The sequence below is a fragment of the Pelmatolapia mariae genome, linkage group LG16_19 (genome assembly GCF_036321145.2).
Source record: "Pelmatolapia mariae isolate MD_Pm_ZW linkage group LG16_19, Pm_UMD_F_2, whole genome shotgun sequence".
Taxonomy (NCBI): domain Eukaryota; kingdom Metazoa; phylum Chordata; class Actinopteri; order Cichliformes; family Cichlidae; genus Pelmatolapia; species Pelmatolapia mariae.
The window spans coordinates 40,197,902-40,223,066 of record NC_086241.1 but is presented as its reverse complement, the minus strand read 5'-3'; the positions used below and the strand labels follow the sequence as shown (position 1 = coordinate 40,223,066).

At 43.7% G+C, this 25,165-nt stretch overlaps 1 protein-coding gene across 2 annotated transcripts in view; it reads right to left on the bottom strand.

Annotated features, from left to right (window-relative positions):
- The window catches only part of arid4a (AT-rich interactive domain 4A), a 38,023-nt gene that overhangs the window by 6,160 nt on the left and 6,698 nt on the right, over positions 1-25,165 (bottom strand). For both annotated transcript variants that reach the window (XM_063500150.1, XM_063500151.1), the window contains exons 5-22: positions 19,735-19,825; positions 18,977-19,056; positions 18,787-18,884; positions 18,556-18,688; positions 17,069-17,148; positions 16,220-16,290; positions 11,514-11,692; positions 11,344-11,416; positions 9,451-9,545; positions 9,112-9,209; positions 6,542-6,779; positions 6,186-6,412; positions 5,303-5,464; positions 4,282-4,363; positions 3,772-3,970; positions 1,817-1,879; positions 219-1,742; positions 28-132 (exon numbers count right to left, since the gene is read on the bottom strand). In XM_063500150.1, the coding sequence (XP_063356220.1) occupies positions 28-132; positions 219-1,742; positions 1,817-1,879; positions 3,772-3,970; positions 4,282-4,363; positions 5,303-5,464; positions 6,186-6,412; positions 6,542-6,779; positions 9,112-9,209; positions 9,451-9,545; positions 11,344-11,416; positions 11,514-11,692; positions 16,220-16,290; positions 17,069-17,148; positions 18,556-18,688; positions 18,787-18,884; positions 18,977-19,056; positions 19,735-19,825 (3,598 nt within the window). The remainder of the gene's footprint in view (positions 1-27; positions 133-218; positions 1,743-1,816; positions 1,880-3,771; positions 3,971-4,281; positions 4,364-5,302; positions 5,465-6,185; positions 6,413-6,541; positions 6,780-9,111; positions 9,210-9,450; positions 9,546-11,343; positions 11,417-11,513; positions 11,693-16,219; positions 16,291-17,068; positions 17,149-18,555; positions 18,689-18,786; positions 18,885-18,976; positions 19,057-19,734; positions 19,826-25,165) is intronic.

Sequence of the window (25,165 nt, the reverse complement as noted above, 5' to 3'; positions counted from 1 at the left end):
CAGTACAGAACCAAAGCTTGCACTGACCTGCTCCATTCTTCTCCACCCTCCCAGGCGTTTGTGGTCGTTTCTGGTTCCGTTTCTGTTTCTTGGCTGACGGGCTGGAGTTATAGTCAGTCAGCCTCTTCTGACCTGAAGGGTCAAAGGTCATATCTTACTTGTGATACAATCCAACTGATAAGGTCGCATTTCTGTCTGTTGTACCATTGTGCTCTTACCTCTGTCTTTATTTTCCTGCAACGAGAGAGAGGTGGAGGACGAGGAAGCACTGCCATCAAAACCAGGGCTCAAGTCTCTCTCCTGCTCGCCCTTCACCACACCCCCCTCCTCCTCAGTGTCACACTTGCGTAGTTGGTGCACCTCGATGGGAGTGACTTCTGGCAGAAAGGGCCTGGCCTGAGGCTGAGGGAAATGAGGCGTATGAGGGGAGGGGAGGGAGGAATGGATGAGGTGGGGGAGTGGAGGGGGGGCTTGTTGTGACTCATTGACTATAGGGAAGTGATGATCCAAGGAGGGGATGGGCTTCTCCTTCTCATCTGTATCATCCAGGTCCACCTCATGGCAAACCAGTGATTCTGGATCGATCTGTGGTTCCAGCTCCTCTGTATATGCTGGCTCCTGGGTTTCCAGAACAAGCGAAGCTGTCCCAGAAGGCATGACTGGTACCTTTGTGGCTCCACCTGTAAGATGCTCCTTTGACACCTCTTTCTGTGGCTCTTCTGCTGGGTGGGGCTGTTCCTCTGCCATCACCACTCCCTCACTGCTCTTCTCTGAGTGGAGTGGTAAGGGGAGAGCTTTTGGGGAAGCTCCTGCAACCATTTTGGTGGTCTCCTCCTGCCTTCTGTCAGGACGGGGTTTCTTTTCTGCTGTCTTTTGGTCTCCTGCCTTACGCTTGAGTGCCACGCTGCTTCTTTCCTCTGTCCCCTCCTCTGCCTCCTCCTCCATCTCCTCTGCTTCCTCCTCTTCAGTGGCAGAGTCAGTGTCCGAGTCAGCAGTAGACGCCTCAGGCAGGAGGTGTGGGGTGGGGAGACAGTGGAGCACTACCATGGGCTCATCTTGCCTCTTAAAGACACTATGAGGAGAAGGTGATAACGCTGGTGCCTGAGAGCGGCTGGCAGTGGATGCAGGGCTGGGGTTGGAGAGGGGGACTCTAGGGGGTGTTTCAGAGCCTGCCTCCCTGATGTTGCTCCTACGACCTTTCACTCTTGGCGAGGATGCAGGAGTAGTACAGTTGTCCTCATCGGTGCAGGAAGGCAGAGAGGAGGGCACCTGCTGCTCCCTTTCAGGAGGAAGAGGAGGTGGGGTCCTACTCAGACACATCTCAGGAAGTAATTCTTGCCTTAGAGACGTTTTGTTTTCGTCTTGGACAGACGCCGTCTTTGTGACTGGTGACATTTTGTTTTCTTTGTCCAGATCAGCTGGCAGCACTGCAGCTTCCTTTGCAGGATTCTCCCCCTGCTCTGCCTCCTTCCTCTCTGATTGGTTTAATTCTTCATGAGTGTTCTCCTCAGGCATACTGGGACACAAGGCTAAGGCAGCATCCGGCAGCTGAACTGCTGCTGCACAAGTTGCTGTATTGCTGTTAGGAGATGCCATGACATTAGCTAACCCACTTGCTTGCTGCTCCTCTTCTGCTTCCTCTGCCTTGGAAGGTGAGACTTCAGCTCTGCCTTGCCATGGCGATATTTTTTTGTCAGAAGGGTCTTCTGATTCACTTTCATCTGAGGAGTTCCCAGAATCCTCTGCAGGATGGGCATTGGTTGGTTAGTTAGTAATTACTGAATGGATCAATTACTATAAACAGAGCTGTTCTCACCGTTGGATGCTCTGTCCGAGTCGTACATGCCGGAAGTCCTTCTGGTTCTTCTCCGGGGAGTGTCTGCAGAGAGAATGACACATTACACACAGAGACACACACCTCACTGTGATGGTCAATTCAAACTGGACAAATACAGCTTTTCCTGACACGTTGGATGTCTGGCATCTTGTGACGTGAACATACATTATTGCCAAATGTATGCACTCATCCATTGTACCACTATAGACCTGTCTGTAAAGGTTCTCAGTCATTTTCTTTCAAAGCTCCTTAGACCACTATAAACCTACAAACCTCATGAGGCCTTCAGATTAGCTCAAGGACAGTGCTCAGAGACAGCGCTCCATGGAATAGGTTTCTCCATATCACCAGGTGCAGTGGTGTATCTGATGCCACTGCATGATGAACTGGGCCTTTAGTTCCAGTCAAAGGAATTCTTGATACTTCGGCATACCAAGTCATTTTAGATAGTTTCATGCTCCCAGCTTTGTAAGAGCAGTTTGGGGATGGACAAAGCATGCTCATGAGGACATGCATGAGCAGGTTTGTGTGGAAGAGCATCACTGACCTCAACCTGCCAGAAGACCACTGGGATGAATTAAAGCGGAGACAGCGTGGCGAGCCTTCTTGTCCAACATCATCGCTCTACCTCATAAATGTACAGTACTGGTCAAGAGTTTTAGAACATGTCGTTGAAGTCCGATGAATATCTTCAAATGCTACAAAGGTAAGTGGTGAACTGCCACAGGTTTAAAAAAAAAAAAAAAAAAAGAAAAAAGCTAAAGTAACCCAAAACTGAAAAATAATGTAATTTTCATAATTATACAAAAAGGCCTTTTTCAGGGAACACAACGTGATTTAACAGTTTAAAGCTGTTCTGCAGCAATGGAGGTTGATCAAGCCTTGAAAGCTGGTGCTACTAATTCCTACAGGTGTTCCAACCTTTCTGGATTACAGCCCCCTCTGTCTGCATAAAAGCAGTGTTGAACACACTGTGGTACCATACCCTCGTCAGCATTAGCTGAACAGTATTGTACTGCAGAAAGTAGTGTGTTGGTACAAACATGGTGAGAAAAAGGCAATTAACAATGGAAGAGAGACAGACCATCATAACACTTATAAATGTAGGTCTGTCCTACAGAGAGACTGCAAAGAAAGTCAAGGTGTCAGTGAGTCCAGTTTCCTTCTGCACTATGAAACAAACTGTGATAGGCGGCTCACAGGACAACAGCTTCAAGCAGCTTAACAGTGCTCGTAGTAAGTCTCAGTTTCAACTGTGAAGAGAAGACTTCAAGCTGCAGGTTTGACAGGACGAGTTGCAGCGAGAAAGCCAGACAAGACAAAGAGGCTTGTCTGTACCATGAAACACCAACACTGGACTGCTGAAGACTGGAAGAAGGTATTATGGACTGATGGATCAAATGTGAAATCTTTGGTTCATCACACAGGAGCTTTGTACACCGTGGAGTAGGTGAAAGGATGGTTCCACAGTGTGTGTCATCAACTGTCAAACATGGAGGAGGAAGTGTGATGGTCTGGGGCTGTTTGCTGGATCCAGGGTCGGTGACTTGTAGAGTGGGAGGCACCATGAACCAAAACAGCTACCACAGCATTCTGCAGCACCATGCAATGAGACATTAAACTGCATAATTTTCAATTTAAAAAAAAAAAAAAGAGAAATTGGGGTTTTCTAAAACTTTTGCCTGGTAATGTCCTTCTGGGAGGACGGTCAAAAACTCCCATAAACACATTCCTAAATATTGTGGAAAGCATTCCCAGAAGACTTGAAGCTGTTATAGCCAAGCATGGGCCAACATCATATTAGACCCTACGGGCCAAGAATTGGATGTCACTCAAGTTCATATGCTGGTGAAACCATATGAGGGAACATTTTTGGCAATAAAGTGCACTACTGAGTGGATTTCTTTGGTATCGGCATGCTCTGTACAGCTTACTGTCTCCGTTGGCCATACTGGAAGTGTCAGTCCTGCTGCTTCTGCAATTCGATCGCCCTTCGCTACTTGAAGTTTTGCTACGCCCAGTGGAGCTGTTGGGTGTGGTCCTGATCTGAGGACGACCACGTTTCCCTACAGTTGGCCTAACAGCCGCCATCACTGCTGGCTTCTCTTCTTCCTTATCGAGCTCGTCTTTGGTCTGTTGAGTGGAAAGAAAACAGTGAGATGACAATAAAAAGGATCTTTGTCCTTATGATCTCCGTTCATCTCAGAGTGAAGCTCATCAGGTTTTGGTCAGACAGCCAAGGTAATTCGACATCACCTGTCCACCAAACAAAACCTCTCAGCTTTAACACTCTAAGCAGTCACACAGAAACATTCCCAGTTACTCAGCTTTTATTCATCACATGAACCAATGGTTACTTTTCACCTGTATTTAATGAAGAAAGCTTTTGATCACATTGAAACTCCATAATTATCCATCCTTCAATTTCTGACATGGCATCTCACCTTCACCTTCTTCTTCTGCTTCCTCTTTGTTGCTTTTTCTGTAGGCCATATAATTCGGTCAGCCTTCACCCACTCATCATACCTGTGCATCAGATACACTTGTAAGGACACACAAATACCACCAGGTCACACCATCACCTAACATCCCTAAGCACCTGTGACACCAACTTTAGTTTATATTTTTTCAGAGTTTAACTGTGGAGCATCTCTGCAAACATAAAATATTTTAAAAGTCTAAACAACAATAAACAACAAAAAATAAGAAGCAATTTCATGGCCACCACAAGATCATTCAGCAACTCCATGTAAACCACCCAAAAAAACTATATGTCAGCACGTGGCATTTGGTTGCTTGGGAAACGGAGGAGAACGGAGCGACTGCAGCTGTGAGAGCAGCATCAGTGTGATGGGAGAGACTAGTGACGTGGACACTGTGGTCAGTGTGCTTTTCTACTCTTTTTTCCTAACAATGAGGTGACTGCTGAATGTCACAGATACTGGCCAAAGAGGCAGAAAAGGCTCAACTGCAATGCCAACACTGTCTCCATGGAGACAACAGGAGGAGCGATACACCACCTGTTCCAGGTAAATATTTGATAAAGTTGTACAAAAAACTACTGAAGCATTTCCTGCAATTTTAGGTAAATAGTTTTATACGATTTTGTTTTTTGCAACATTTTTACACAACTTTTTGAAATTGAAAATTTGCATTTCAAGTTATGAAAATGATTCATTAAACATGTTCGTGGTTTTCACAGTGAACAAAAAGCTTTTCCTACTCTGATTTTTGTTTGGTTTTAGGTCAACTGTATTAATGTAATATGTAAAAATGAAAAAATAACTAAATTCAGAGATGTGAGGGTGTGCTTAAAAAACAAAGAAACAACACCATACGTGGCAAAGTAAAGAGCTTTTAAAGGTGAAATACAGTCAAAAACGACTGTCCTACACTGGTAGTATTCATATGCAGTACATATGCAGTATTCACTGTACACAGGCACCGTGTGTCTGACAGACTGACCTGACATTCCAGCCGTAATAGTGAACCAGGTAGAACTGTTCACCATTGTCAATGTCAGTCTTCTTGATGTGGGCCTCATAAATCTTCTGAGTCTTTCCTCTTCCATACTTCACCCTGACCTTTGTTCCAGTTACAGTGTCTCCGTCTTCTTCATTCTCACTCCTGACACACACACACACACACACACACACACACACAATATCAGCAGCCAACATCAGTACATGCCTGTATTGTAGTATTAAGACTACTTTTAGCCTTTTCCACTAGGACCTACTTGGCTTAGCTTGACTCAGTTTTTAGGGTTTTCCATTAGGTGGTGTTGCCTGATACTAGGTATTGTTTTAGCGTCTGTTAGGTCGGGGTTCCAAGTGAGGTGAGTCAATCCAAAAATGCTTTCCAACAGACTACATGTCACTGATTGGCCAGTCAATAGCATCACTTGATAAGTTGACGGCCATTTTTGAAACCCAGAAATGAGGGGGAAAAAAAATAACACCATAACGTACAACAACAGAAGTTTAGCTTCTGTTAATATAAAGACAGTCTGAACATGATAGCATATTTAAATAATTTCAGATTGATTTTTTTAAACCAAATAAAGAAAATAATATAACTTACTAAGAACAGTAATTATTAAGCCATAGATGTAAACTTCCACCTCTGTAGTTTTAGGATTAGGCTCATCTGTATACAATTCTTGCTCATTTTGCATGTTTTTATTTTCCAAAATAACTTCACATTTCTGCATCAGTACAAACGATATTTTTCTTTAATTTAAGTGTAACTTTGGTAATTATGTTTTTACACTGACTTCATTTTCACTTTATCTTATTTACTCATACCCATGTTTTGGTTCCTATTATTCATTATTTTTTGTTTTTACCTGTCTCCTCTCCTCCTCTCCCCCTCCTCCTCTTCTTCATCGTCCTCATCCTCCTCGTCATCGTCAGAGCCTCTCTCAGAGTCATCATTTCTTCTGTTGCTGCGTCTCCTCACCTCCCTCTGCTGCTCCTCGCGGTTCTCTCCTTCTCCTGGTCCTCCTCTCTTATCCAGCTTGGAGGAGGTCTCTCTCTCTGCTTTTACCCGACTCCCCACGCACCTCCTCCTCCCCTGAGAAAAGACGGGGGGAGAAAACATTTCATGTGCTGAAATACTGCTTCGTTAGCTCAGTGTGAGCTTATGCAGCACACACTGGTTTGGGGTGTCAGCATTTCTGTTGGTGTCGAAGAAATCTCTCACTCTTGGGGATGACTGTCTCTCCTTCACGTCTTCCTTCTCACTTTCGCTCTCTGACTCCACCTCCTCCTGTTTGTCAACAACTGTCTCCACCGTCACCGTTGGTGTGGAGGACTCTGTTAATGCTGCTCCCGCTGCCTTTTGACTGGCTGGTGTGGCAGGAGGGCGGGGGTTGTTGTGATGGATGGTTCTGAAAGTAATGGCTGCAGAGCGGCAGTACTCCTCAAACCCATAAAGGTACCTGACGACACAAATAAAGGGTCAGTGGTCTGTGTGGCACGAGTTTTCAAACAGCCTTCCTCTGTGATAAGACTTTGCTACGACCACCCACACGACAGAGTTTTAGCTGTCATACTGACGGCCTCACATTTAACTATAACACTTTTACTAGTGACTGAAGCACTGAGAGCGAAACCTCATATCTGTGTGCTTATTGCTGTAAGAAAAATCACATGACCGATACAACGCTGTGTCGTACAGCAGCGAGGAGCTCAACAGTGTTTATCGCACAGCGTAACTTCTGACTGACTTGCATTCGTGCTGATAAGAGAAGAGGACGCCGTCTTTCAGAATGCATGAACCTAGTTGGTTCATTCTCTGTCCACAGTTGCCTGTAAAATTATTTTAAATCCAGCAGCAACACAGTAATGTGTCTCACACTGCATAAGGGGTCATGGACCCATCACTGGTTTTCACTAAAAGAAGCACTTTTCCACTTTTGGTCTTGCCTGCCCAAAGAACATCCACTGCAGCAAACCTTGTGGCATTGTGTTATGGTCCAGACCAGCAAACTGCTTTTATAGAGGTGATTAATCAAGTGCATTTAATTAGCAGCACCTGGTTCATACTTACTCTTTTAACCTCTATGGAAGCAGTAACTTGGTTTTTCACAGGACTGCATCTCAACATGTCTGTGAAGGTTCTCAGACTGTGATGAGTTGGATGACTAAGGAGCACGGAAAGAGAAGCGTCTGGACTTCTTTAAGGCTACGTCCACACTAATGCGTTTTCGTTTGAAAACGCATCGTTTTGGCCTCCCGTCCACAGTGAGACGGCGTTTTGGCTCAAGGAAAACGCTCTCGAAAACGTATACATTTGAAGAAGGTGCTTATGTGTCACAGTGTGGACAGCGAAAACAGACTTTTTGAAAACGATGACGCATGTTAGTCATATGATGCAGTCATGTGACCAATTAAACTAAGATAGTGGAGGGCATTATACAGCAGTTGTTTTGTTTGACAGCCCTATTAAAGATTAATATCAGTCTGTACATGCTCCAGAGAGCTTTTTTTTTTTCTTCAAATTCTTTAATTCTCACTCGCTTTTGCAACTTTGTACTTTTGTGTTACTCACAGCAACAACTCCACCTCATTGTTAGTCCTATTTAAGAACTCGGTGCTTTTCCTCGACATTTTGCTGCAACGTTTCAAAGAGCTGGAAAGTAAATAAGCGGCAGACAGAAATGAGGCAGGTCGAATCGTCTTGCGTTTCAGGACTGGAACGTAAGCGTTTTTGACCATTTCAATGTGGACGCACAACTTTGTGAAAACGACTGAAAACGATAGTGTGGACGCGGAGCGTTTTTAGACGAAAAGGCCCTTTTCAAATCTATCCGGGCTAGTGTGGACGTAGCCTAAGTTTCCTGGCTGATTGTGGCCCACGCCTGTTTTCACACCTTAGCTCGTGATTAGGTAGAGGATCAATAGGGGGTCCACGACCCTCCTGGGGACACTCTCATAGGGCTTAAAATCTGGGACTCTCTGAGAACGAGCTCCTTAGAGCAGAACTCGGGCTAATATCACTTCGATAAATAAGTCCATGGATTCCTAATCTTTTCAAGTTGTTTGTGGCCTTATACCCTCTCCCTGATTCATGAGCAGCATCAATCAATCCTCTAGACACTGCTGATGCTTTTACCTCCTTGGCATTATATTAAAACATACCTGAAGGCTGCAGACCAGCAAACTGCTGGTTTTACACATGGGTCACACTTACAGGGGATCAATTAACACGTAGTGCATTTGGTTAGCAGCACTGTATATGTTGAACACCTTCTGCATATGATGATGTTATTTGTCACATGCTATTCATGTGACCATATTCACCTAACTTTGCTAAGGACCAGCTAATTTTTTCCATCATGTTCTGATATGATACTGTCAGCAAAGAGGTTATCACCTCAATAAATCAGCCCATGGATTCCTAATCTGATCCATCTCTACATGGTCAGATACAGAGTCAGCACAGCAGTATAATTTACAGAGAGGAAATATTAGAAAAATATCAAGAGGTTAAACACACAACACTGCCTGAAAGGCACACAGCTGCTGCAGGTATGTAAAAACCTTGTATGTGAGAAAAAGGATTTTAAAGTCTTAAATAATCAGGCCCCATCTTAAAGCTCCCACAGCACCGTATCACCTCGAGCCCTGGGTCAAACCTGAAGTTACCTTGTTAAGCGCCCAGTTCAGCGTAATGCTGAACAGTGCATCAAATGCAGACCTCGACCCAGATCCAAACAGAATCAGAACCAAAACGTGAAAATTGCTTTCTGAGCAACTTATTGTTCTTACTTTTTGTAGGCAGTCTTGACATTGTAGGACGCAGCAGAGTTGAGGACAGGGATGCCCAGATCTATGTAAACCTGCTTCCACACTGTACCAGACTCAATCTGAAACACATGAGGCAGAGTCACGTCACAGCTAGGCACGCACTCCTTCATGTTCATCAGCTGCACACACAGTGGAACTAATCAGGCACTAAGTCAGACAGCCAAGAGGACCATCAGGAGCTCAGTCCAGTACACAAAACCTCTCTCTGGAACAGCACTCATGACCCCACACTCACATCAGTCGTACGATCTGCAGTGATGTGCACTGGTAGTATGTGTGTCACTGGCTTGACCTTCTCACCTTGTGGCAGCCTCCCAGGTGATAGACCAACCTGTAGAGCTTGAAGAGGTTAAGGTCTTTGTAACCCAACACCGGAGGCTTGTTGATGGGAGTCCCTGAAAGAACCAGAGACTGTTAGAGCCAAACATCACAGTTTTAGTATTTACAAGGAAACAAGACTAAAGAGTCTTAAACCAAAACTGACAAAATGTTTAATAATTGAGCCAAAAAACCCCAAAAATTATTTGAATGATTAATTTGTTTTTTTAAAGGAACCTTATGATCACACCTGAGTAAGTGAAAAAGAAAGCACAAGGTTTGTTTTCAGATAAACACAACGTTATTTAACAAAAATGAAGCCAAAATGGTGAAACAGTGCGTTTTAGTCAGTGAACAGAAATCAGTAGGTCAGTACGCTCACTGCTGGATCAACTAAAGGCATTTCAGGGAGGTTTCAGGATGACGTGACAATAATGAATTACAATAATCAGGCCTAGACAGAATAAATGCACAAACTAGTTTTTAAAGCATCATCTTGAGACAGGATGTTTCCAACTTTTAAGACATTTCTGCTTTAAGTGACAGCTTTTTAAGTAATGGTTTAATTACTGCCACCTTAAAGGCCTGTGGGATATGGCCCAATAGCAGAAAGCCACTGCTCATATTTAACATTAAGCATTCATTAATGGTTGGATTTCTTTGGGCAGTTGTGTAGGAACTGGCTCTAACAGACATGCTGGAAGTTTGGAAGAAGTAACCATTGAAGGCAAGTATATGGACTGGCTCTTACATAGTGCTGAGCACTCAAAGCACTTTACACAACATGCCTCCTTCACCCATTCATACAAGTGCTGTCTGTGTACATGTCACACTCCAGTGAATGTATCAGAACGTATCGAGGTTCAGCATCTCGTCCAAGGATATGCTGGCATGCAGACTGAGCAGTCAGGGATTGAACCACCAACTTTCCAATTAGCAGATGAACTAACTTTTCTAAGCTACAGCCAGACCAATCAGAGAGAAAGAGTCTAAATGAATATCAGTAACATTAAAAGTAGCTGTATGTGATGATTCCTTTATGGAAGGATTTTCCTGGCTAAACTACTGCAGCCATTTCCTTCCTTGTTTCACTTTATAGTAATGCTGAAAAGCTGTTTCCAATCAGATGCTTTTCAGATGGTCCTGAATCAAAATCTGATGGTACTATTCAGCATTCATCACTGGCTGAAATACAGCCCCAAACCACGTGTGTACTGATGGCTACAGACACTCACCGTTGCAACTCTCTCCTGACTTTGTCCTGTGAACCAAAACCTTCAAATTCAGATTGATTCAATTAGTATTTATTTACCCTGAGGTGACTATTTTTAAGGTAAAGACCCTACAGTAATACAGAAAAGCCCCAGCTCCGATTGGTTGAGAGTGAGGTGAGAAAACCCGTGGCCACCAATTTCCAGTTCAGGCTTCATGTAACGAACAGTAGATGGATCACCTGAAGGGCCAGATGCATCTCTCAGGTCTTTGTTTTTTTTTTTTTTTTAAAGGCCTCACGCCACACCATACCAAGGTATGCTAACTTTAAGAGAATTAGCTCTCGGGGAATCCCTGATTGGCGCAAAAATACAGTTTTAAGCCTGACAGACTGGGTTAATTTCGGTTTAACTAAAAGAACATTTATGCAACAGACTCGAATAACCCTAAAGATACAATTTAAAACTGTTTCTTTGCGAAGTTGTCTCCCGTTCAGACATCAGTTCATCTCTTGAGTTTGGTGCATGTTTTTATGCTTGACAGATTCATAGGTCAGTGTTAAGCAGCTCAACAAAATAAATGGGTACATGAATAGGCCAGCCAATAGTAAAACAGTAGTTTCAATATTGCTTTTGATAAGACTAAAGTCTTCCACTGTCTCACCTCTGTCCTCCATGAATTTGTAGAGCTGCTGCAGGAAGTGGTCTCTCTCTTCTGGATCTGGCTCCTCCTCTGGCTGGATGGACAGATGTAGACAGACATGCAGACTCAATAACAGCACATTAAGGTTTTGAATGAAACTACCCTCATCTGTGTGACAGCATCAAACTCACCTCTTCTTTTATAAGTTTCCTTTTCTTCTCCTCTTCATCATCCTGCTCCTCTTCACTCTCCTTCTCCTCTTCATTATCCTCATCTTCACTGGAGGACGAGTCCAGGATCTGGCTCATATCCATTTTCCACAAATCTGGAATCTCTTTGCTGCTCAGGAACATCTGGGCTCCTTCTACACCTGCAGAGAGGGAACAGGGGAAGACAAAGAAGAGGATGAGGAAAGGAAGAGGTAGAGAAAGGACAAGAGGAAGAGGACAAACAGCAAAAAACAACAGAAGAAGATGAAAAAGGAAATTAATGGGGAAGAAATGTGGTTAAAGAGGTAGACGGGTGGGGAAAAAGGGAGACAGAAAGAAGAGAGGAGGGAGAAGAGGTGGAAATATATTACAAACTGTCAGAATGAATAATATTAATTATTATTAATTACAAAATTAAAAATGCTTGCAGCTGTCATTGCCACCTGTCAGCCTCCTAGTCCAAACACCTATGGTATCAATTTAAAAAATACTGTTGTCTCTTTCTCAAGAAGAGAATTCACAAACTTGTCAGAAACTTGACCTCTGACCTTGAGGTCAAGGTCACCAAGGCTCAACCTTAGCTGTGTCCAAATTCATGGGCTGCATCCTCCTGAGGACGCATTTGTAGACCGATTACGTCACAGCGACGCGCCGAAGGCTGTCCAAATTCGTAGACTCCTCCGAATGCAGCCGACAAATGTGTCCTCCTTTTCCCCGAATTTGAAGGATGGGTCGGGTTTATCCTTTGTGGCCCACCATATCCCGGAATTCATAGCGCGGCCCAGCCAAACTCCAGTTTCCGGCAATGGCGGCCACTACTAAGTTTTAAAATTACTCTTATTAATCTTTCTGGGTCACAAAATAAACTTTTAACATCTTTTCAGTCGAGAATGTAGCTGTGTAAACTTTTATTACTTCCGGCGCCCCCCGTGTGCGGCAGCCTGTTACAGCAGCTCTGCTCATTCCGAGTTTCTTTCTTTCTTATCTTTTCTTCTCGTAATTTTTCTATAACTAACGTATTAGTAATTAGACTCTGCAACCATGTTCTACCGTTTTGTGCTAGTTCTGGTCGTTTTTCTTAGTTTTTTTCTACTTTTTTCACCCGTGTGTGGGGACCCAGAGCAGGGATCCTTTGTTTACAGTAAGGATCAGCTGTTAGCGCTGCGTCCCACAGCGGTACTGCCGGCGGACAGACCCGACATTCCCAGCGAGCTGAGGAGGAAAAGACGGGGGTGTCGTGCTGGGAAGGAGCGCCGTCGCCCGAGAAGGAGACGTTATCGACCATCTCTTCCTTCTGTAATTATTGGAAATGTACGGTCTTTGCACAATAAATTGGATGAGCTCACGTCGCTAACCTGGTCACAGAGGGAGTACCGGCAATGTAGCATCATGATGCTAACGGAGTCGTGGCTAACACCGCTAACTCCGGACACGAGTGTGACACTACCGGGATTCCAGCTGCTTCGAGCGGACAGGACAAGAGACAGCGGTAAGAGGAAAGGAGGGGGACTGGCAGTGTTTGTGAATGACAGATGGTGTAACCCTGGGCAGATCACTGTAAAAGAACAACTCTGCAGCAGAGACATTGAGCTGTTAGCCGTTAGCATGCGTCCGTACTACCTGCCCCGGGAATTCTCGCATGTTATCGCGATAACAGCGTATGTCCCCCCCCTCGGCCAACGCGGATGCAGCCTGTGACACTCTCCACTCAGTGGTCAGCAGACTGCAAACACAATCTCCGAGAGTGTTTCTCCAACAACAAACCTTGGATTACCCCGGAAATTAAAGCTGTCCTCAAGCAGAAGAGGAGGGCCTTCAAATCCAAAGACAAAGAGGAGTTGAAAAGGGTGCAGAGAGAGTTGAGGGGACTGATAAGGAATGGGAAGGATAGCTACAGGCAGAAGATGGAGAACCAGCTTCAGCAAAATAACGTTGGTGAAGTCTGGAGAGGCCTCAGAACCATCTCGGGCCACAAACATCAGAACTCTCTGCCTGGGAGGGATGTGAGGTGGGCAAATGAACTGAATCATTTCTTCAACAGATTTGATTCAGCCATGAGGCAGTCTCCAACATCGGCTGCAGACTCAACCACCTCCACTGCTGCTGTTCCACCTCTGACACCTCAGACACTTCACACCTCCTCTATTCACCCTGCTCACTCCTCCCCACCCCCAACAACAGCATCCAATACACAATCAACACAAGGCTCCAGACTGTCTCTCTCAACCACCCAGGTTAGGAGGGAACTGAGGAGGATTAATGGCAAGAAGGCAGCGGGTCCAGATGGCATCAGCTCGAGGGTCGTCAGGTCCTGCGCGGACCAACTGTGTGGTGTGATGGAGCACCTCTTCAACCTGAGCCTGAGGCTGGGAAGAGTCCCACAGCTCTGGAAAACCTCCTGTGTTGTACCAGTGCCAAAGACTTCACGCCCCAAGGACCTCAACAGCTACAGGCCGGTGGCTCTGACATACCACCTGATGAAGACCCTGGAGCGGCTGGTCCTGGCTCAGCTTCGGCGCCTTGTGAGCTCATCACTGGACCCACTTCAGTTTGCCTACCAGCCTGGCACTGGAGCGGATGATGCCGTCATTCACCTCCTACATCGCTCCCTCGCTCACCTGGAGACCGCTGGGAGCACTGTGAGAATCATGTTCTTTGATTTCTCCAGTGCCTTCAACACTATTCTTCCCTCGGTTCTGAAGGACAAGCTGGAGAACTCTGGAGTGGACCATCACCTCACTACCTGGATTTTGGACTACCTCACCGACCGACCACAGTATGTGAGGACTCAGGGCTGTGTGTCGGACAGGGTCGTCTGCAGTACGGGGGCCCCACAGGGAACGGTTCTGGCTCCGTTCCTCTTCACCATCTACACTGCAGACTTCTCCCACAACTCCACCCAGTGCTTCCTGCAGAAGTTCTCTGATGACTCTGCTATAGTCGGCCTCATCACTGATGGGGACGACAAGGAGTACAGAGGACTGACTCAGGACTTTGTGGACTGGTGCCAGCTGAACTACCTCCAGATCAATGCCAGTAAAACCAAGGAGCTGGTGGTAGACTTCCGCAGGCACAAACATCCTCCACTGCAACCACTGAACATCCAAGGTATGGACATTGAGACTGTGGACAGCTACAGGTACCTTGGTGTTCATCTGAACAACAAACTGGACTGGACTCATAACTCAGACGCCCTCTACAGGAAAGGGCAGAGCAGGCTGTACCTGCTGCGGAGACTCAGGTCGTTTGGAGTGGAGGGCCGACTCCTGAAGACCTTCTATGACTCTGTGGTGGCCTCAGCCATCTTTTATGGTGTGGTCTGCTGGGGTGGCAGCATCTCTGCTGGGGACAGGAAGAGACTGAACAGGCTGATCCGAAGGGCCAGCTCTGTTCTAGGATGCCCTCTGGACCCAGTGGAGGTTGTGAGTGACAGGAGAATGGTGGCTAAGCTGTCTTCCCTGCTGGACAACATCTCCCACCCCATGCATGAGACTGTGACAGCACTGAGCAGTTCCTTCAGTGGGAGACTGCGGCACCCACGGTGTGGGACGGAGAGATTTCGCAGGTCTTTCCTCCCCACTGCTGTCAGACTCCACAACAAAGACTTTAACTGATCATACACACACATCCACAAATGTGCAATAACACAAATGTGCAATAATCTTTCTGGCACCGTTGTATTTTTCACTCTGTTGTATATAGCATTTGTATTCTATTTTTATCCTATTGTATATTTTATTCTATTTTATTCTACTGTATATAGTATTCTATTTTTATTCTATTCTGTACAGTTGTGTACTGTATTTATTCTTATTTTATTTTATTCTAATTGTCCTTCATAACTTTTGCACTGTCCACTTCCTGCTGTGACAAAACAAATTTCCCACGTGTGGGACAAATAAAGGTTATCTTATCTTATCTTATCTTATCTTAAATACCTGCTCGGTTTATCAAGATATCACATATTTGCAAAAGTGCTTTGACATTTTCGGAGACGTCTGTTATCCACCAGCTCGATAGCTAGCCGGGAGCTCGAGGGTCACTGAAGTCGCCGAGAACGGCACAACTCCCGGCACATCATTTTCAGATCACCGGGGTCTTTCGCTACTCAGGTTAAACGTAATATATAAGTCACTCAGATAACCTAAAAATGTTATTGTCTTTTTTTCAGTGTTTTAGTTGTTCGTGAGTAAATCGGTTTGGCTGAGATTAAAGTTATTAGATTAGATTAGATAAAATAAAACTTTATTAATCCCCCAGGTGGTTTTCACACAGCTGAATAAACGTCAAACAGAAAACTGATTAAACAGAAGTTTGAGATGGTCGAGAATTTACTCCAGTGTCCTGTTATATTTTAGATAGCAAGGAGCAGACGGCCGAGTTTATTAAACTCCACCGAGACAGTGGTGACGCTAATCAGAAGGCTAGACCGTCCAATTTCCCCAGCCGTTTACTTCCGGCCTACCCGACCTTCTGAGGACCTGGCCCACGTAGACCGCGAAGGCTGGGTCCTCAGGGGGATGCAGCCCATGAATTTGGACACAGCTCTTGCCTGTTATCTGTTTGAAGCTCCTATGTCACCTCGTTTGGACAACAGTACCCCACTGGCCTTTTACAGCTGAGGGGTGAAAAGCAGACGGAGATAAGGATGCAGATGAATCTGGTAGCTTTAAACTGTAACTACTCACCTCTTCTGTCGGAGAACTCAGAGATGCTGATGGCACTAACGAGGTGGACGTGTCTCCTGGCCACAGTGTAACTTAAAGAATCAAAAAGAAGGAACAAGAAGAGACGAGTTGAGACAAAGTTCATTGTGAAAGAGTTTCTGAGCTCATGATTTCAAACACATTTTTAAAGATGAGTGTTTGTGTGTGTAAAATTATATATGAATGGAGCTCGGGGCAGATTCATATTGGTTGCTAAGTATATAAAATAGGTCTAGACATGCCTACTGATGTTACATCAGCAGAAATGTGAATGAAATTTTGTTATTCGGACCGAGTAGGCAATCTGAATAATAACATTTTCCCCTTCCTTGACTTTCCCTGCTCATTCGGACTGAGAAGGCAGGGCACCACTGAGGTGCTCTGGTTGGCACGCTTTCTTCACGAGGCCATCTAGCCAGAGGGCCCATCTGTGTGCTGTTTGCATGTTCTTCCTGTGTCTGCGTGGGTTCTCTCCACATACTCCAACTTTCTCCGACAGTCCAGAGACATGCAGTTAGTGGGGTTAGGGTAACTGGTGATTATAAATCGCCCATAGATGTGAGTGTGAGTGCAAATGGTTTGGTTGTCTGGTTGTTGGCCCTGGAAGAGACTGGCAACCTACCCTGCCTCTTGCACTATGACAGCTGGGATAGGCTCCAGCCCCACACGACCCTAAAAATCGGATAAGTGGAAGAGGATGGATGGATGGAAGGAAGAAGTCGTGGAAATGGAGTAACCAGATTTGTGTTCGGGAAGAATTACATGACCTCACAGACTTCATGTGAACCTTGACTTGTGACCATGACTCAATAAATATCAAAGTGGACTCACAACTTGCCGTTGCAGAATGACCTGACCAGACACTGATCCTTCTTCACCACCAGCTCATCATTACAGCTGGGAGACACCACCTGCAGGACAGACACACCTGATTGATGGCTTTGCATACAGAGATTCTACAGAAATTTCATTTGTGTCAGTCCAAGTCCACACAGGAAGCAGTGAGGGATTCTGGGTCGTCTGTAACAAGAGTTTATTGTTGCTCATCAAACTGATTGTCCTATATTCTGTCTGTGTGATTACAGCCAGTAGAAAACAGCTGTGAGATTTGAAAATCTACATGGCAGCAACATGACTCTCACACACATGCACACAAAAGTGACAGCCTCTGACAGACACACACATCCTTTCATGCAATCCGATTTGTTCCTCCTTAAAAGTGCAAATGAAACACTAAATGCATAAAAGGTAATAACCAAACAACAAAGGACCACTGACTGTGTAAGTGACAGTATATCCTTGATTTTAACATTAAACTCATTGCTGCAGCATAAAAGCGATCCCCTTAAACTGACTTCATTTCGGTCTCCTTATATTCCCCTGAGTTACTGCCTCTGTTACTAGTTGGCTAACATAAACTAGTGTAAATCTATAGACGGCAACCAACCAACCAATCCGGTGATGTCACGTTTCGTACTGACAGAAGATGGCGCTAAACCTGTTTTAAAACTTTAAGCACTTCTTTCTTAAATCCAGCCACAGAGAAAGTGTTACATCTGTCAGTTTTAAGCACAGAGCTCCGTGGTTTAAGTTAGCCTTCATACAGTTAGTGTTTCACATCCACTTTAAAACAGGTTTGCCAGTATTTTCCATGAACTGATATTTGTTTTATGTGAAAGACATGCAAAAGAATTAACAACAATCTATATTTCACATGTGGTGATGCTAATGTGTTGCAGTTTATTACACTTTAGACTAGTTAAATTTGGAAACTAAAAAAATTATTTAGCCGATTGTGGATTTGCTTTTTTCTTGTTTCTTGATTCTTTGTTCTGTTTATTATTAAGAGCACACTGATTTGTGGCTTTATATACGACTGTAATACATCTAACAATATTCCTAATATTTTGTCAGGGTTGGAAAAAAAGCATGACATTTCCAATAAAAATAAAGATGTGCTGAGAGAGCAAAAAAACCCACTTTGTGGCCAAAGAGGAAGAAATAAGATCAAACGAGAACAATGAACATTTTAAATAACGGACAAAGTAATAAAACCTTCAGTCTAACTTACTGTGTGGACAGTCTTAATCTTCACAGTCCATCATCTAATCTACTCTATTCTTGTGCTGTTCGGTAATCCTGTCTTTAAACACTTAATATCCTCACATCTCAGCTGACCTTCTGACAGCAACTAAACTGAGTCCTTTTTCCCATTTCAACAAGGTAACGTGAATGTTTCACCTGCAGTGGTTAGTGATCAATTACATGAGGTAGTTATAGCACCACCCCCACTTTATACAGTAACTGTGTTAGTTTACCAGAGCCAAGAACCAGGTGCTCGACTCTTCTTCGTTTTCAATGCTGCAGACTTGTCCCAGCAGCTCGTCATTTAGCCTCCTCCTGTCATCATCCTCATCTTCACTAGATGAAGACTCATTGTCTTCATCGGCCCTGAGACACAAACGCAAAAATCAGAACTTGTTCTGCAGCTGGTTTCACAAAGACCATTTAACATGTCCAACAGAGGGAGATGACACATCAACACTCACACAGCCTGAGAAGAACGCCGTCCACCGCGGTTTGACTTCTTGCCGATGACTGGAGTGCCAAAATGTTCTGGGTTCGTCAACGGCAGCTGATCCAGAGTCTGCGAGACAGTGTTGAGAGCATCAAATACATTCAGGTGTTTTTAGGGTTATCAAGACGTTGGCAAAGTGATCCCATCCTGGGAGGACTCACCTCACTCTCTGCAAAATGCCTCTCTCCCTTCAGACAGAGAGACGTTCGACGGAGAGTCTTCTCATCACCGTCGTCAAACACTGAAAGAAACACACACACACAGTTTGTAAACCTAATGGACACCACCAATTTCAATGTTCACACTAAGCTGATCCAGCCTAATTTTAACTTGAAATCCAGCGCTCGTTAACATCCACCCAGTTTGACAGAGGACAGGCAGGGCCTGTCATTACCTTACATGTTTGACATGTAAAGTCAAATGTCTACAGTTTGCATTCGATTCACAAGCATCGGCTGGAAGACTACAGATATCTGAGTGTTCAGCTCAACAGTACAACTGGTAAAGCTGCTGACAGAGCTTACTCTGTAGCTTTCTGAAGTGTGACATGTGATTTGTTGCTGTAATACTGCAGATACTAAGAATTATTATATGATGAATAAAGACAGATGTTAGGTCTTCGAGTTCTCCTGTGCTCAGACTGGCAGTGAACTCAAGACTCGGTTTATAAAAACCCTGTAACACTAGAAAACTTGAGTCACCAAGGGAGCAGCACTTTGAAGTAATCAAGTAACATAGCTGCTTATAAAGATTATAATCCCTGTGGATAAGATTAGAACTAGTTCTGAAATATAATCCAGACCTTAGATCGCTGTGTGTCTGCACTGCTTTGATAACGTAACAGATTCATGTTGTGGCAACCTATGAACCCTTTGTTAAATGTTGATGTGTGAGGAACATGAGGAAGCACCAGACTCACCCACAGTGTAGAGGCTGGCATCGGTCAGCTTACTGATGACAGCCTCACTGCATATACCTTCACTGGTCTTCACCTCCACTGTGGAGCCCACCTGAAGCACAGAAACACCAAATTCAGCCCTTAGACTACAACAACAACAACAACTCCTTTATCAGCAGTTTAACTGTGTTTATTTCAAGTCATCAGGGCTCACAAGGACACTATCTACATATGGCGGGATATTTTCATTTATTACGATGGTTGTTTCAGACAAAGTGAGACAGGGCAGGCTATACATTTCTCCACAGGAAAAGAGGCACTTAGCTAGATCCTAGAGCTGGGCGATAGAACGATATGTATTGCGAAATAACTTTTTCTCGATAGAAAAATTTAACTATTGCGATAGGCCTCATCTCTCGTGTCCTCTTAAAAAAAAGAAAAAAAAGAACAGCCAATCCAAATTAAGTAGCGCAGAGCCGAACCAATCACAGCCGCAGCGTCACGTCACGTGACTTGTTACGTACAGCACAAGTGTCAAGGCGCACATGTGTATTTGTTTTTGCAGCCGGGCTGCCCGGGTAATGGAGGAAATGAGTTTGCCGACTAGAGAAAAATCAACCGAGAGCGTGACCGAAGGTTACCGAAGAGAAAACCGATGATGGTTCCAATGCCGGAGAGATTGTCGAACGGAAGAGCCATAGAAGTTCCATAGTGTGAAGGTATTTCGGCTATTTCAAGTCTGACAAAAAACAGAGTAGCGCGCACTGTAAATTGTGCCGAAAGCAAGTCTGGAAATACAATAAACCGGTGCATGCTCAATCTCTGACTGAAAGCGCTAATTCGTCATTCGGCTTTTGTCAGACTAAAGTCACTGTTAAAACTGTTTGAAAAGCTAAGCTATACAACAAGGAGAGATTGAGAATTTCCTTTTAGTTCTCAGTTTATTTGATATTGACAAAAGTTAGTCAATTTTGTCTGTTCTTCTGTAAAACGAACTAAGATTTATTTTTAGAATTAATATTTTGTTTCTAAGTGGAATTGACAATTTAGTAGTCTGTTTTGTTTGTTCTATTTTGAAACTTAAACGCTTTAGCGGCTGCCTTTTGTGTAGTTTGCAATATTTGCCTTTATTTATCTGAAACTGAAGTCTCATGTTCCTTAAGTACATCTACCCTGTTGAACTTATTATGGGAAATAAATATTTAAATCAAAACAAGCTGCTGATTATTTCACATTTTACTTGTGAGCAACGGCACATTTAAATCTTACAAATATAGTTATTTGGCTTATATCGTGATATATATCGTTATCGCCTGAAATGGAAAAAACATATCGTGATATGAAAAAATCTTATATCGCCCAGCTCTACTAGATCCCCCCCCCAAAATTTAATCAATGACAACTGAAGACAAGATGATTTTCTTTAAAAACAAACAAACGTATTATTCATAAAGCACTCCAGAGCCACAGTCAGTTTTTTTAATGAAATCAGCATCCTCCACCTTCTGGACCAGTATACTGTCAGGATGATTGAACACAACTGAACTAACACTTCAGGTCTACTGCTTCTTATAAACCAAGAAAATACACAAGAACTCTGATTTGTGATCAGAACTATAAAAACCTGTCATAGGCATGAATATCATAGTAATTTTGGGCTTTTCATGATTTCTTAAACTGGTTTCCAGGTTGGAATGACGGTACCATATACATCTTTATTTCAATTTAAATAGATCCAAATCACAACAGCAGTTGCCTCAAGACACTTTATTCTGTAAGGTAGAGACTGCACAATAACACAGAGAAAACTCCCCGTTTGAGTAAGTGATTGGCAACAGTGGGAAGGAAAAACTCTTAACAGGAAGAACCTTTTGTCAGAACTAGGTTCAGGTGAAGTGCAGCCATGTTGGAGGTGATAGGAGAGCCAGGACAAAACACTGTGGAACAATATCGTGGACATCATGTTATTAAGATTTTTGGGACAAGTCAGGTTTGTCTGAATGTGGAAGCAGGAATTTAGAGATTATCTACATCTTTGTGTCCTTAACACATGAAAAAGACTCCCTATTCATGTGAACAAACTGAGTCTGAAATATTTGTTATTTTAGAAAAAACAAGAACTGGGTGCTCAAGTTTTATTTCAGTGAGCTGGATCTCCACCAGATGCTTTTGGTAGCCATGAAACCTCTGGGATACTCTGGCTAATACTTGACCACTGGCAGAAAGAGTTCATTTCAGTTGGATATTTCCTGTAATGGACTCTGTGAGGAAACCAACTGGGTTTATTGTGTAGTTCAGAAATAGGGCTGATGTTGGGGCATGGAGAGGCTCTGATGTGTATCTGAGATGGCTGCAGCTGCACATTTCAATGGACGACTTCTGTCGTGGCAGACAGGTTCTCAGTCAGTGGTGATGAAAAACAGTCAGTCTCTCTGCTGTTCCAGTAGATTATAGTTCATGGCAGGCTTGAGATTTGCTTGTTCTTAAAAATCCTACCAATTTCCTATCGTCGTGGGTTTTCTTCAGGACCTTGTGAAAGTGGTGAAAAACGTGTACTTGTGTGCAGCTGTTTGAGCGGATCATCTTGGAATCTGTAGTTGTTGAGAAATGGCTCCAAGACATCTTTCCAACTGGTGTTAATCACAATTCTCCTTAGAGCTGCACTGTGCTCCTTGGACATTTACCAGTTGGTAAATGGACTGATGCTTTTCTATTCTGAAAAGAGTACACAACCTGCCTCATTCACACAACCACTTTTTTTCTGTGCTCTTTCTACGCAACAATCACAAACATTCATACTCCGAAGGATGCATCGGCGAGCAGCTTGGGTATCTCGCCCAAGGATATATGGCATGCAGACTGCAGCAGACGGGGGTCGAACCACCAGCCTATCGATTGGTAGGCGACCTGCTCTACTACCCGAACTACTGCCACCCCTAGTAGTCATATTATTCATATAACCCAAAAAGTTGATTCTGTTTCAACTTTGACGTTTTCACTGGGATAAACGTTTCGTCACTCATCCGAGTGATGACTTCAGTCTCCAGACTGAAATTTTAGCAAAAGGGGGAAGTTTTGGGAGTGCCGGCGGCAAGAGAGCGCAAGCAAGCGAGAGAAAGAGTTTTGATGTGAGAGATTTGTGATGTTTATGTTGCTCGAACTGTATAGTTAGTGTGTAGTGTAGTTGTTTTGTGTGTCAAAACAATGAGGACACTGCTGAATGTCACAGTTGCTGCCAAAAAGCCACCAAAGGCAGACTGCAGTGTAAACACAGTCTCCAGGTGGAAAACAGGAGCGACACACCTTCACGCCTGCAGGTATCAGGCTGTGATGTGCTCCTCTGTCTTATAGTGGACAGAAACATTTTTTGGAGCAGCACAAATAATTTGTGTGGTCCCCTATTTGATGCAGAACACCTGATTGTTCTGTAAATTGTTTTAAATGGTTATTTAAAAAAAAAAAATGTGCACAGTTTTTTAAAACTTACAATTTCTATTTGCATTTAAAGTTATGAAAGTGACTGGTTAAACATGTTTGTGGTTCTTACAGTGAAAGAAAATTACAACTTCTCACTCTGATTTTAAGTTTTTTTCTGGTTTTAGATCAAGTGTGTTAATAATGTCAGAATGAAACAACTGTAAATTCAGACATGTAAGGCTGTGCTGAGAAGAGTGATACCAAACAAGGCGAGGTAAACAGTTTTTAAAAGTCAAATAAAGAAGTAAAATCCAAAGTAGCCAAAAACAGCAGTTATACCCTGGAGCCCAGAGGGTTAAGAGTTCAAGTGAATAAGTTAACAGTTCATCTGCATAATTTAATACCATTTCTGGAGGCTTACTGCTGATTCTTTCGCTGTGTAATAAAAGCCTGGTGGATGGAGCAGGTTTTTTTCCTCTGCATGTCAGAGTTTGTTGATTAGGTGCTTTGATGAAGGACTCCCCCTTAGCTTTTGCCCAGATTTTAATAGTGATCACAGGAACAGTGCTGCTCTTTTGGACACTAGAAACATGTTTTCTTTCACTCAGCACCTCAGTAACTGCACCTTTGCTCTTTACAGTGTGTGAAAACAACTCCGGCTCCATGTTAAACTTACGAGCATAACCATCCCTGCTGCTGGTGTGCTGTCAGTCTTCTTGTTGAAAAGCTGTTGTGAAACCTTTTACTCACTGCTCCTAAATGCATTTCTATAGCAGATCTGTTTTTAGTTGCAAATGTGAGTGAAACCACTTCCATCGTTTAATATATCTGTGCGCTACAGGGCCGTGTGTTAAACCAAGCATCAAAGCAAAGAAGTTGCGTCGAGGACTTTTTATAATCAAATTACTTGATGAATCGTTGCAGCCCTAAATTAAACCATTAGTAATTAAACCATTACTTTACCAGGTTACCAATGTAGCTCTACAGGGTTCCGTGCTAGGACCATTTCTGTTTACATTACAGATGCTTCATGTAGACTGTATCATTTAAAGGCACAGGATGCACTTCATTGCTATGCATGACACCCAGCTTCAACTATCCATGGACCATCTATATCTATGATAGCCAGATCTCAGACTGGCACTTTGCTTTCAGACTGCAGGCTTATTTGTGGTTCCTAGAGTATTTAAAAGTGGAATGGTAGGCAGAGCCTTCGGGGCCCTCTTTGGTGGAACCACTTTGGATTTGACAGACAGCCTTTTAACTTTTGAGATTAGGCTTAAAACTTTATTAATAAAGCATTTTTTGATTAAGGTGTCCTTGAATCCTCCCTTACACTGTAATCCATAGTTTTCATGAGAGCTATTGGGACACACCAACCTAGTGGGCAAAAACAGTACTGCAGTCCTTCTCCCTCCCGCCATCCTCTGTGTTCGCGTTAGCCAAACTACCAGAAGGTTGCACTGCTATCTGATCCACTAAGCCACAGGTGTCGAACTCCAGGCCTCGAGGGCCGGTGTACTGCAGATTTTAGATGTGTCCTTGATCAAACACAGCTGATTAAAATGGCTAAATGACCTCCTCAACATGTCTTGAAGTTCCCAGAGGCCTGGTAATGAACTAATCATTTGAATCAGGTTTGTTGACCCAGGGTGAGATCTAAAACCTGCAGGACACCGGCCCTCGAGGCCTGGAGTTCGACACCCCTGCACTAAGCAATGTTTATTTACAGCTACAGGGCACAGAGTATGGCATTGACCTTTGAACCCTGCCTTACAGGCCAAACTGTACCAATCCCTGCTTCTTCACAGCAACTGCGGCTCTCAGTTACCACTCATTTAACCTGACATTAAAAAGATTTGGTCGACTTTATTGTTATGACCCATGAGCTTTTATGCTGAGGCAACAGTGCTAACCACTGCACCACTATTCAATCATGGGCTGAGATTTTCCACACACACTAGTGTATTCTGTATTCTGACTTAGGTCTTTGTTAAATATTGACACAGTATAAAATATCATGTTGTTAGTCACC